This window comes from Diabrotica virgifera, chromosome 1 (genome assembly GCF_917563875.1).
Source record: "Diabrotica virgifera virgifera chromosome 1, PGI_DIABVI_V3a".
In the NCBI taxonomy this organism is placed as follows: domain Eukaryota; kingdom Metazoa; phylum Arthropoda; class Insecta; order Coleoptera; family Chrysomelidae; genus Diabrotica; species Diabrotica virgifera.
The window spans coordinates 67,646,670-67,659,804 of record NC_065443.1 but is presented as its reverse complement, the minus strand read 5'-3'; the positions used below and the strand labels follow the sequence as shown (position 1 = coordinate 67,659,804).

Genomic DNA, 13,135 nt, shown 5'->3' with positions numbered 1-13,135 from the left:
TATCCGCTAAGACCTCTCGGAATTGCTCTTCATTTGTTTTTACTTTAAAGGCATCTATTCGCGTTGTTTTTTTAAATATTCTTTTCCTCTCTTCTTTTTCTCCTCTATTTTTGTTTAGCGACCCCAAAAAACCCCCAAGTAACAAAATCTGGCCCTTAATCCACATATTTTGACATGTTTATGCAGTTTTGGATTCATTTTATGCACTTTAAGATGTAACTTTGCATTCTCACCCATTTTTCTATGGTAGACTTTTTCCTGGCACTATCCTGAATACTTGCACACTATGCAACACAAAGTTGCAAGTTTCTAGGTGTTGTATTTAAAAATCGATTTATTTTGTCCTAAATGCCCTGGTCTATTACAAGGTGTCTAAGAAGCATTTTAATATCCTATATATAAAAGTTGAAATTATAAGGCTGAAAACACCACAGTTGCAGCTGCAGCATTGCAGAATATGGGTCTTCTTCTTCTTCTTCTTGTGGTGCTTTCTCCTTTAGTGGAGGTTAGCGACTACACTGGCAAATCTGTCTCTGTCCAATGCGGCTCTAAACAAAGATGTTGAATCAAGGCCGGTCCAGTCTCTGATATTTCTAAGCCATGAAATCTGGCGGCTACCGGGACCCCGCTTTTCTTCAATCTTACCCTGGATGATCAGTTGCGCGAGGCGGTACTTTTCGTTTCTTATTATGTGCCCCAGGTAGCTAACTTTTGTCTTTAATGATTTTCACTTTCAGCAGTTCCCTATCTGTACCTATTCTTCTCAGAACATCTTCGTTGGTGGTGTGGGTTGTCCAAGGTATTTTCAAGATTCTTCTATAAAGCCAGAGTTCAAAGGCTTCTAACTTGTTCATCAGTGTTGTGTTGAGTATCCAGGTCTCCGTTCCATACAAAAGTATTGACCACACATAGCAATGCAGAAAACGACATCTAAGTCTGATACTAATGTTACTGTTACAAAATAATCTTTTCATTTTGATAAACTCCTGTCGGGCTTTAATGAGGTAACCCCCTTTAATTTTAGAATATGGGTCGTTACATTTAAATTAGGTAAGTAAATCATTGTTAATTTTATCCTGCCTCTCTATGCGTTGATATTATTGGGTCAATCCTAGAATAGGTACCTATTGTATAAGATTATTTTCCTGTAATAGTCGCCGCCTGGACTATTATGTTATAATCATTCAAAATCAGTCAATAACCATTACTCGGGGATTTTGCTGGTCGCTGAGCACGAATTTCATGACGACGATAGTCTCTGAGGTACATGGTTTATTAATGAAAAATTCATATTCTACGACCCCCAAAGCCCCCGAGTCATGGTTATTGACTAATTTTCAATGATTGAAAGAGTATTAAAATTGAACTCATTTCCGTCAGTATTTCCAAGGTTATAAATTTTCCATCTCTTCGAGATGCACTTTGAATGCATTTTTCTTATGAAAATTTTCATCTGCCGGAGATCACTTTGGTTCACAAAATTTCCTGACAATCTCCTGAATCGAATGCATAAAATTGCATGACGATTCATCTTACTGCACAAAATTCCTAGGTGTAATGCTCCATTTTCCTCGCCTATAATGTCTAAATCTTGGGATTATGCATTCCAGCTTGTAGAGAATAACTGGAGCTGACCATAGCTAGTATTACAATAAAAAATAAAACGAAATAAAAAAAAACAGTTACAAATTTACCGAACATTTTCGTGACTACTTCACTTAATACTACATACGTAAACTTTTATTTTCAAATTAGCAGCACACTTTTTATATACCTCAGGTTTAAGTATTTGATTTCCTGGTGTACGTACCATATTAATTAATTTTTCATCAATAATTATAGCTTTCATCTAAGTTTCATAAGTTGCTAAACGCTTTTTAATAAACTTGAAAAAACTTAAATCATGAGTTGCATGTTGAAAAACAAAGCGAGGTTGGTAATTATTATTTATCTTAATAAAAAAAGTACATAGGTGTTTTTTAAGTCTAAATTAGGATCAGATGTTAATGGTAAAAAAATTGGTGTGTCCTATCGAGGTTGGTGGAGATTTGAATTACGTAATTAGTCTATGTTTTCAAGGTCAAAGTTGTTTATATTAATTTTACATACAATTTAAAAATAACGACGTTTGTTTATTAAAAGGAATATGAGATAATGGGTGGAACCAGAGGTGAATTAGTATTCGCTATTTCGTTCCTTATGGTTATGGCTCGGCAGATTTATGGACTGAATGTTAATACATAGGAAAACTAAATAATGAGGATCAGCAAAGTTAACGCTTCGCCCGAATGAAATACATAAACTGGAAACAAATAGAAACAATAAAATCATACACTTATCTGGGAAGCAATTTCAAGTATAAATGGGAATATTCGACGGAAATAAGATCAAGCAACTCCGTTCCTAGCTTCCTTCAATACTGTTCAAGATGCTGCAAAAGCGGACATCCAAGCACAGAGTGCTCAAAACCCGCCATCATCTGTCCATACTGTGGACTGCAGAATAAATCGTCTGAATGCCCAAAGACAGATATGCCCAAATGCCCTAACTGCAACGGAAAATACCCTGCATTTTTACCAAACTTCATACCTACATAGAAAACTAACAGGCGTCAACATAAAAAAAACACCGAACCCCTAAGAATACACTGATAGACGAACTAATAACAGATATAAAATCCAATATATACTTCCTATCCATGACCGTCTTTAACATTTTCCCCGGAAAACGGACGACATTGCACATTATATAAATAACATTACAAACCAACTTTACGGATACACAGTTTCCACCACCGCAAACAACAACTCCGTTAACCAAACATTCAAGAAAATCCGGAACTAAACCAAGCACACACATTACACAAAATAAAAAAAATTCATTTTAAAATACAAAAAAATTATAAAAATACAAAAAAAATACAAAATTCTAAAAAGAAAACAAAAATCTCACACGCACATCACATACATATACCTCTCACTACACCCAAAATCGCTCATTACACCCTACACTCAAAACAAAAACAAAACATACTATACCACACTAAAAACCCATTAAGAAATCCTACACCTACAGACATACAATTTTTACCAAAGAGAAAACTGAACGTTCGCGGTTGCTTCATCAGAGTCGCCTAAAACCATACAGGATAGGGAGAAGGTAGTTTTCTGTGGTTTCCTACCTTCATTGCACATCACACCTATTCCTAGGGTACCTATTCCTCCAAGCGTTTTCCTAAAATAAAAATCACAAAATCTGAAAGGGATCGTTTGTTTCTTGAGCTTGTGTCTTCGTGGTAGGCTTGGTACTGAAGCTGAGGAGAAGAAAACCCAAGAAACAGCTCTGGGTGGTAGCAGTGATACTGCTAACGTTTGCTCTTTGGCTGTCATATGATCACCATTCCAAAACACATCTACAAACCACCTTTCCGTGAAGAGGTGAGAAAGCCTAAACCCGGTTTAAATAACGTTTCTTGACTTGGAAATAAGAGAATTCAAAAAGCCAGAAATGCTTTCATATGGATGGAGAAATTATTCAAGAGTAGAAACTTTAACCTCAGCATAATACAATTACTTCGATCCTATACTTATATTTCCTATACAGGAAGCATAGTCACTGACAGGGGCATAAGTTAAGAAGCTTCATGTATTTGAAAGGTAACTAATATTTAGACATGTTTTGAGAATATCCTAGGTGAACCATATTCCAAATGGAAAAGTACTTTGTAAAATGAAGACACAACTTAAAATATTTAATGCTATAAAGGCACGAAAATTGGAGTACTTGGGGCATATTATGCGAAACAAAGAACGCTATGGACTGTTACAGCTCATCTTGAAAAGAAGAGTAATGGAATAAAAGAGATCCTATCGGACCAGATACTTTTTTATTCTTTTGTTTTATGATTGTGTTTTTATCTCTCTTTTCCTAGCCCTATTTAGTGTTTTTCAATCTCGTTTGCTCTTAATTCATGACACCAAGATGCTTCAAGTATGCTTTCGTGTCTCGAATTGTACCACTCCTTTCTTCATTTTTGACGCTTTCCCTTATGCTCAGCATATATCTTGTTCCTAGTCACTTGTAAACTTTGTCCAATATTCTCCCTTGATTGCCTTTTTATTGCGTCTACTCTGTTTTTATTAGTACATTAAGCTGCTCTTAAGCTACTACTGAGCAGTAACATTAATTTTTCTTTATGGTATGGTCTTCTGCGACTTCTCTGATACTAGTTTGCATCTTTGGCAGTTTTCACTGTTACTTCGGCCATTTTACTTTTAACTTGACTATTGACATTTTTTTATTTAGTTCTCCGTTGCGTTTCCTTGATTGTGAGTTTGATATGTATGTCTATATAAATAGGCGTTTCCTAAATTATACATACATTACTAACCTCTTAACAATTTGCATAGAACCAGATTAAGGTATATCCCCGTTTGATTAAAGTTAGAGATTGAATATACGATACAAAATAATAAGATAATAACCCACCTGTGTGCGTCCTCATATGCCTTTTGAGCAAGGACGGTCTATCGAAGGCTTTACTACAGACACCACAAGGCAGAAGGGTCCTTTCCCGTGGCCTCGCCCTAGGAGTAGGTACTGCCGTTTCTGGTAGATCGCCCTGAGAACTTGCTGCAGAACTGTCTCCAGACACAGATTTCCGTTCGTCTTCAGCCGATGGTGGTGAACTCGCTAGAGCTCGAGAAAGAAGTGACATTGAAAGGTCGAGGGGAGAATCTGTAACAAAGGTATTCAGTTAGATTGGTATCTGCTTGTTCATTTATCGTTTTTATATTTTATACATTTGTAATTTTACATTTAAAGTGTGTTAAAATGCTTTTGCCATTATTTTTGTTTACCACTCTTCCTAGTCTAGTTCCTAGACAAAAGACTTTGTATTATTATTTACCTTAAATAGAAAATACTACGGTAGAAACCTATTCATGTGTTTAAGCATAAGCTGAAACTTATGAGGAAAATAATTAGTTAAATGGCAAGTCGCCATTGATATGACTCAGTCGGGTTCTGTGTTAGTTTGTTTATAACTAACGAATTTGAATATGCACGCAAGTTTGAGAAAATTCAGGAAACATCTTGGAATGAAAAATGAGTGTTGAAGATATCCGTTCTTCAACGCTTTTATCCTGAATATTTTGCTAAAAGTTGCTAAAAAAAAGGTTACTTATAATGACTTAAAAAAACTCATAAAATTTATGGTTAATTTTACATTGCACTGTAGGCTATTGATTAAATTCAAAATAAGATAGCTAAAAGGAACTACAACGTTAACGGGGTTTTATTATTTCATATGGTCAATGGACATCTCTATATGAAAAAACCGCGGAGTGCTACCATTTAAAGGGGTGCGTTTTTGAGAAATGGGTGAATTAGTCCCTGGGCACAGGTTACATTAGGGTGAGTTCTATGCACTTTTGGTATAAACATACCTACATAAAAATTGTTCCTGGTTAAATTTCCTATCTAAATATCGCTGCTTAAAGTCAATGATACTTTTTTTTACAAAAATATATTCAAAAGAAAAAGCACAAAGAAACCCAAAAGAAATAAATTTTGTTTTTTGTCCCATAACTTTTGTTCACGAGGATATAGGTATAAACATTGCTTTACAGAAAAAAAAACTACAAATTTCTTCTTTAAAATGTTGTTTAGTAGAGGTAATTAGGATTTATAGTTTTCGATATATAATTTTTTAAAGTTTGCCACTCACAGCACTTTTGGGCAATTTTCCTTGTTATTTCGCAAATATTGTTCTGTAACTTTTTTCCATGTAACTTTAGGTATATGCAATGGTACACGTAATAGAAATAGAAATCAATTAGCTTTAAAATGGTCTACTGTATAACGTTGTACGACTTTTTTTTTAAAGATATTATGGTTTTTCAAAATTTTATACTTTTAACGATTTTTTATAATATAATATAAAAATAAAATTATATTATAATATGATATATTATATAATATTATATTATTATACTATAATACCTAATATAAAGAAATTATATTTTTTACATTTTTTACGATTATTTTTGAAATTTCTCATTTTAACTTTTTTTCTTCTACATTTAGGTATATATTATATTATATAATAAAAAAAATCTTATTTTGTTTACTTTAAAATGGTGTATTACAAAAAATTCTAGGATCATTTTTGAATAAGATATTATTTTTCAAAATGTAATAAGTACTTGCAACGATTTTTGATTTTAGGGTTATTTTTTAAATTTCTCATTATAATTTTTTTTTCTTGTACATGAATATACTATATATTGCTTAATAAAGAGGGCTTACTTTCTGTTCTTTAAAATTGTGTATCATCTATATTTAAATAATGGAAACCGAGTGATTCTTTGATATTTTTTTTCCTGTATTATTTAAAATTATTTTCTTTCTCTATTTTTTTACCTGTATTATTTCGTTTATGTAATTATTTAAAATTACATAAACATTAGTCTTAGAAAACATCACTTTAGTTAAAATTATTTAAACATTGACATTTATAAAATTTCAAAATCTCTTCGTTAGCATTAGCTTCAATATCTTCCTCTGACACCTCAGTTATCTTAGAGTCCTAAAATTAGTACCCATGCACATGCACCCTTTGCAAAATATTGAAAAGCTAATTCCTATCTTCCTACAACCGCAGTTTTTTGTACATCATTTGGTACATTTACATGCTATTTTTTCAAGCAAAGCTTGTGGTGCAGGAGCTTTGACAGTAAATATTGGAATTAATCCATATTTTCAAGTTTGCCCGGCCTAGTCACGTGGATCCAAAGTATTACCTATAAAAAATAAGATTCAATCAAAACACACAATCACATAAAAAAGTTATAATGAGAAATTTAAAAAATAATCCTAAAATCAAAAATCGTTGCAAGTACTTGAAAAAGCATCTTATTCAAAAATAATCCTATAATTTTTCATAATACACCATTTTAAAGTAAACAGAATAAGCTTTCTTTTTTATTAGATAATATATACCTAAATGTAGAAGAAAAAAGTTATAATGGGAAGTTTAATAAATAATCGTAAAAAAAATAAAAACTCGTTAAAAGTATAAAATCTTGAAAAAGATAACCTCTTTAAAAGAAGTCGTACAACATTATACAGTAGAACATTTTAAAGGTAATTGATTTCTATTCCTCTTACATGTAGCATTGCATATGCCTAAAGTTGCGTAGAAAAAAGATACAGAAAAATATTTGCGAAATAACAAGCAAAATTGCCCAAAATTGCTGTGAGTGGCGAACTTTGAAAAATCATATTGCGAAAACTGTAAATCCTAATGACCTCTACCAAACATCATTTTAAAGAGAAAATATGTAAGTTTTTATTTCTGTGAAGCAATGTCTATACCTATATCCCCGTGGACAAATGTTATGGGACAAAAAACAAAATTTCTTTCTTTTGGGTTTCTTTGTGCTTTTTCTTTTGAATATATTTTTGTAAAAAAAAGTATGTTTGACTTTAAAAAGTTATATTTAGATAGAAAATTTAACCACGAACAATTTTTATGTAGACTTGTTTGTAGCAAAAGTGCATAGAACTCACCCTAATGTAACCTATGCCCAGGGACTAATTCACCCATTTCTCAAAAACGCACCCCTTTAAATGGTAGCACTCCGCGGTTTTTTCATATATAGAGATTCATTGACCATATGAAATAATAAAACCAGGTTAACGTTGTAGTTCCTTTCTATAGTACATAATCAATAGCCTACTGGCCGTGTAAGCTTCTTGATAAAACATTATAATTGTTGGCTGAAGCAATAGCCATAAGATCTCTAATATCGATGCAGTATTTTCAGTAGCCAAAATATTTCAATATTACATTGGTTTTTAACATAATATTTAGTATGTTATATCCAAGCAAATATTATTATTTAGGAAAATTATCTCGTAGATTTAACCACACACCTTGTATCGCAACGTATTTATACAGATGCTCAATTGTTTCCACTCGCAAAGTCGTGCCTATTGTGATTTTGAGGTAATAAATAACCTTAATTATTTAATTTGACGAGCTCAGAAAAAAATTCGAGACGGGGCCCATCTTGAGACCCGCTCGCTATGAAACAATAGCTAATTTGGATTGCAACGCACACTGAGACTGACAGATTTACGGTCCTGCTTTGCACAAGTTAACATTTTGATTGTCTTTAATACCTTGAAGAAGCCCAGTGGAAAAAGGGCTCGATAATAACACTAAAAATAAGATATTATTGAAATAAATTTCAACTGTGGTGGTGGAGGTAGAATTTTGAGTAGATGACAATGTTTTTGTCGCTGGTAGAAACAATGGATGCTGTATCCAGTTTACTACTTTTTACTGAATAGATATAACATATGCATAAACATTTATAGAACTTGTATATTAAATACCGGTTGGTCACTCAGAAAAGTTCACCTTGATATTTACCGAATATTCACTAATACATTTTGTGAAAAAATGGTGAATTTTTATTCTAAAGCAGTCAATTTGTAACGATATAGAACATCTGTCATTTATCAAACCCTTTCTTTCAGTACCACAAACATTTAATTTTAAATAGAAAATATACCATATCTGACACATCATTGGACAGGTATTTCAATGAAGAATTCAGGCGTTCATGATTTTTCTTTTCAAATTAACTCATATTCTAGTGAAAAAGTATCAATTTATTAAAAGTGTTACACCTCTTCAAAACTAAACATAACGCCTATGTAGTGCTAATGTTAATGACACATTTTTCCGTCACACTTATGAGTTGTCACCGAAGTTAGACCTTTATTAACCTTGTGAACAAGTAGAATTTGTAGCTGTATACGGAACAAATGATCATTTGTAAACCATCCATCGTCGTCGTTAATTGAAAGAAACATTAAATAGGATACACCCCTGATACTTGTCTTTGTCGACAATGAAAAAGCATTTCACCAAAGAGAAATGCTCCATGCTCTAACAACTTGTTTAATAATACTGTGACTTTTCGTATTGAAAGAGGCTTAACAGACATTATTGAAAGATCAAGAACACTAAAATGAAACTGGACAGATCACGTAACAAGAGCAATTGATGAACCGTGGACGAAAATAATTTTGGAATAGGGAACCCGAATGTCCCCAAATACAACCTAACAGAAACAAAGGTAGATCTCTGACGAGATTGACCGATGACATAAAAAGATGACTACAAATTCGATTCAGATGGCGCAAACTCAGACTAATGGAAAAAACATGCAAGAGGCCTATGTTCACCAGTGAACGTTGAAGACTGTAGGATGATGATGATGACCGCCACCATTAGCTTCAATTCAACATTATATTATTAATTTTTTCCTGATCCAAATTTGTCTACTCATGTAGGTATATTAGCGCAATTCAGTTGTTCTGCGTTATAGTTCTTCCATTCTAACTTTTCCCATGCGTTACGATTCATTTTCAAACAAATTAATTCAAAACATAAAGTGAAACGAACGTCGTTGTGTATATACATTTTGTATACTGTATACTATATACTATACACATCGGCATACGTTTCACTTTATGTTTTGATTTCATTTTTTTGAAAACGAATCGTGTCGCATGGGCAAAGTTAAAATGGAACTACTATACCAGAAGGATGTTGATGAGCTATCTTTCTTTTGATCATATGGGATAAGGACCAAATGCGGTTAAGTTCTGGTGAGCAAGAAGACCATTGTAACAATCACACTTTCTCTTATTAGGAAATAAAACAGTTTTTTTGCCTGATTACAATCTCTTTCAAAAATATTGTAGTTTTTTTTTAATTTGGATACATATCAGGCTAATTCTATTTTTATCCGAAAATAAGATTTCTGACAATCTTTTATTTTCCCTGTTTTGACGCTTTAAGCAGCCCATATCTGAGCGGTTTTATATTGCCTAGATAGTTTGGTAACCTTTAATTGTCTCCTGCTAAACAACTCTTCAGCACGAAATATCTGCTTAATAGTTTCGACAAAACATTTATTGGTTCTAGATTTTGGAGCAGTGTGTGAGGTACTGTTGGATTTATTAATGCTATTTAAATTAAAACGCATCCTATTAACGATACTTTTCCACTACTTCTCCTTGGCTCCACAAATCTCGCATATGATTTTAAAAAAAGCCCTTGAGTTACCCACTTTTGTGCAATTTCCTTTTCTCTCGTTCCCTAATCCATACAGTAATATTTTGATATCTTACAGTCTCACATTAGGCTTCAAAGTCTTAGAGTGACAATTATAATTTTACCCCTTAACATTGTGAAAGTATGCAACTATCCGTCAACCAATACATAATTTTACTGAGTTCCATTTATACAGGGTGTCCAGAAACTCTACCGACAAACGAAGACAGGAGATTCCTCAGATAATTTTAAGACAATTTAACCCAATTCACCTAGTCCGAAAATGCTTCCTAAGCGTACGTTCAGAGTGGACGAGCAAAGAGCAAAGAGCAAAGAGCAAAGAGCAAAGAGCAACGAGCAAAGAGCAAAGAGCAAAAAGTGCACGTTCAGAGTGGACGAGCAAAGAGCAAAGAGCAAAGAGCAAAGAAGTGCTAATAGCGGGTAGTTACGCTAGACGAGAGTTTAGTTCTTTTCCACTAGGCAGTATGGATAGGAGCGGTAGGATATTTGCTCTTTACTCTCACAGTAGTCCATGTAGTGAGACCGCTCCCGTCTGAAAAAATTTCCGATTCGGTCTCTTTGTGGATTCCTATTTAAAAATATTTAAAAATTTCCTTTAAACAAATCTGAAGGGTGCCGGGCGGAATTTTTGGGCAGAAATTGTTTAAACAATTTTTTTAAACAAATACAAAAGATCACGTTTTTTGATCTGGAACATATATTTTTAATTGGAAAGAAATCCTTTGTAAAAGGTATAAAATTTTTTTTATTAAAAATCCCTTAAAAGGGCTACATCACAACAAAACGTTTTCGATTTTTATAAAAAATCATCATCAGTGTTCGATAAACTGGATGCTAGCTGAGCCACAAAAGAAAAATATCTGGGTAAAAAACTGGGTTTGTTTTGTGGCTCAGCTAGCATCCAGTTTATCGAACACTGATGATGATTTTTTACAAAAATCGAAAACGTTTTGTTGTGATGTAGCCCTTTTAAGGGATTTTTAATAAAAAAAACTTTATACCTTTTACAAAGGATTTCTTTCCAATTTTGTGATTGATGGTATACAGCCAACTACAGGAAAACTTTTTCTTTTCCTTGTGGATTTTATATATTTTTAAGTTTTGTGGGTCATTCTAAACAACAAAGGTATCTTGTAAATGTTCTCGAAAATTGATAGTTTTCGAGTTATAGGCAATTTAAAATCTAAAAAATGCGAAAATACGCATTTTCGAGGCCTAAAAACTCATATTTAAATTAGTATTTTTGAGGTTGCCAGATACTTAAATTGAAGTTTAAACATTGAGCCTCAAGACTCTGAAGAGTGATCGCGTCTAACCTTAATTTATACCGTTGTTTTTTAATTGTTAAATATGCGTGTTTATCCGATTTTTTGCCGGTGTGGCGCGCTCTATTTCAAAAACCTCCTATTTTCCTCCGAAAATTATTTTTTCTAGATTGTTTGGGATTTTCTAAATAAAATAAGTTTCTTGACATTTTTCTCAAAAGTTAACAGTTTTAAAGTTATAAGCGATTTAAAATCCAAAAATGAGTTTTTTATTAACTTATAACTTTAAAACTATTAACTTTTGAGAAAAATGTCAAGAAACTTATTCTATTTAGAATATCCCAAAAAATCTAGAAAAAATAATTTTCGGAGGAAATAGGAGATTTTTGAAATAGAGCGCGCCGCACCGGCAAAAAAATCTGATAAACACGCATATTTAACAATTAAAAAACAACGGTATAAATTAAGGTTAGACGCGATCACTCTTCAGAATCGAAGCTGAATGTTTAATCATCAATTTAAGTATCTGGTAACCTCAAAAATACTAATTGAAATATGAATTTTTAAGCCTCGAAAATGCGTATTTTCGCATTTTTCAGATTTTAAATCGCCTATAACTCGAACACTATTAATTTTTGGGAAAAATTACAAGATACCTTTTTTGTTTAGAATAACCCAAAAACCCTAAAAATATATAATAATAAAAATGCGAACTGAATAAAAATGGTATACATTTTTATTTTATAGTCGTATTACTCCGTAGAGTAAGTGCACACCTACATTGGATCCGATTTTCTCCGATCAGATCAGATCAGATCAGATCCGATCCGATCCGACAGGCGGTGCCTACATAGGGCTTTTCATTCACAGTCATTTGTTTCGAGCTTCTGTCATGTGTCACATAATAATAATTTATCTACGTCATACGTTATTGGTATATAAACAATACAAACCAAAGACGTATGGCGTAGATATATCAATATTATGTGACACATGACAGAAGCTCGAAACAAATGACAGTCGATGAAAAGCCCTATTGGATCCGTCTTTCTCCGATCAGATCAGATCCGATCAGACCGGTTTTCCGGCGAGGGTGCCTACATTGGTTCAGTAATCTTCCGACCACTGACAATAAGTTGCGATGAAGTGTTGAGATGATGACATTGAATATATATTTAAACATGTTAGCTTGCAACCCCCAACTTGCAACCAACTTGCAACCAGTTTGCAACCAGTTTGCAACCAGTTTGCAACCAGTTTGCAACCAACTTGCAACCAGTTTGCAACCAGTTTGCAACCAACTTGCAACCAATTTGCAACCAATTTGCAACTAAAATTGCAACTCAACTTGCAACCAATCGGAATGAAACCAAACACTTCTCGATGAGAATAGGAGAAGCTACTCCCGACGTCGGCCGATATCGGATCTGATCTGATCTGATCGGATCGGAGAAAAACGGATCCAATGTAGGCACTCCCATTTAATACTATGGGTTTATTTTTTATTCCGACGTCGGCCGACGTCGGATCTGATCTGATCTGATCGGATCGGAGAAAAACGGATCCGATGTAGGCACCCCCATTTAATACTATGGGTTTATTTTCTATTCCGACGTCGGCCGACGTCGGATCTGATCTGATCGGAGAAAATCGGATCCAATGTAGGTGCTGCCTAACTAGGTGCATTTTTCCGTTGGAAGTTTACCAGCTGCAG

At 33.4% G+C, this 13,135-nt stretch overlaps 1 protein-coding gene across 1 annotated transcript in view; it reads right to left on the bottom strand.

The window, feature by feature from the left end:
• Positions 1-13,135, bottom strand: part of LOC114326976 (zinc finger protein 250-like) — a 343,951-nt gene that overhangs the window by 63,917 nt on the left and 266,899 nt on the right. Inside the window, exon 3 of the mRNA XM_028275467.2 lies at positions 4,489-4,737. Within this exon, the coding sequence (XP_028131268.1) occupies positions 4,489-4,737 (249 nt within the window). The remainder of the gene's footprint in view (positions 1-4,488; positions 4,738-13,135) is intronic.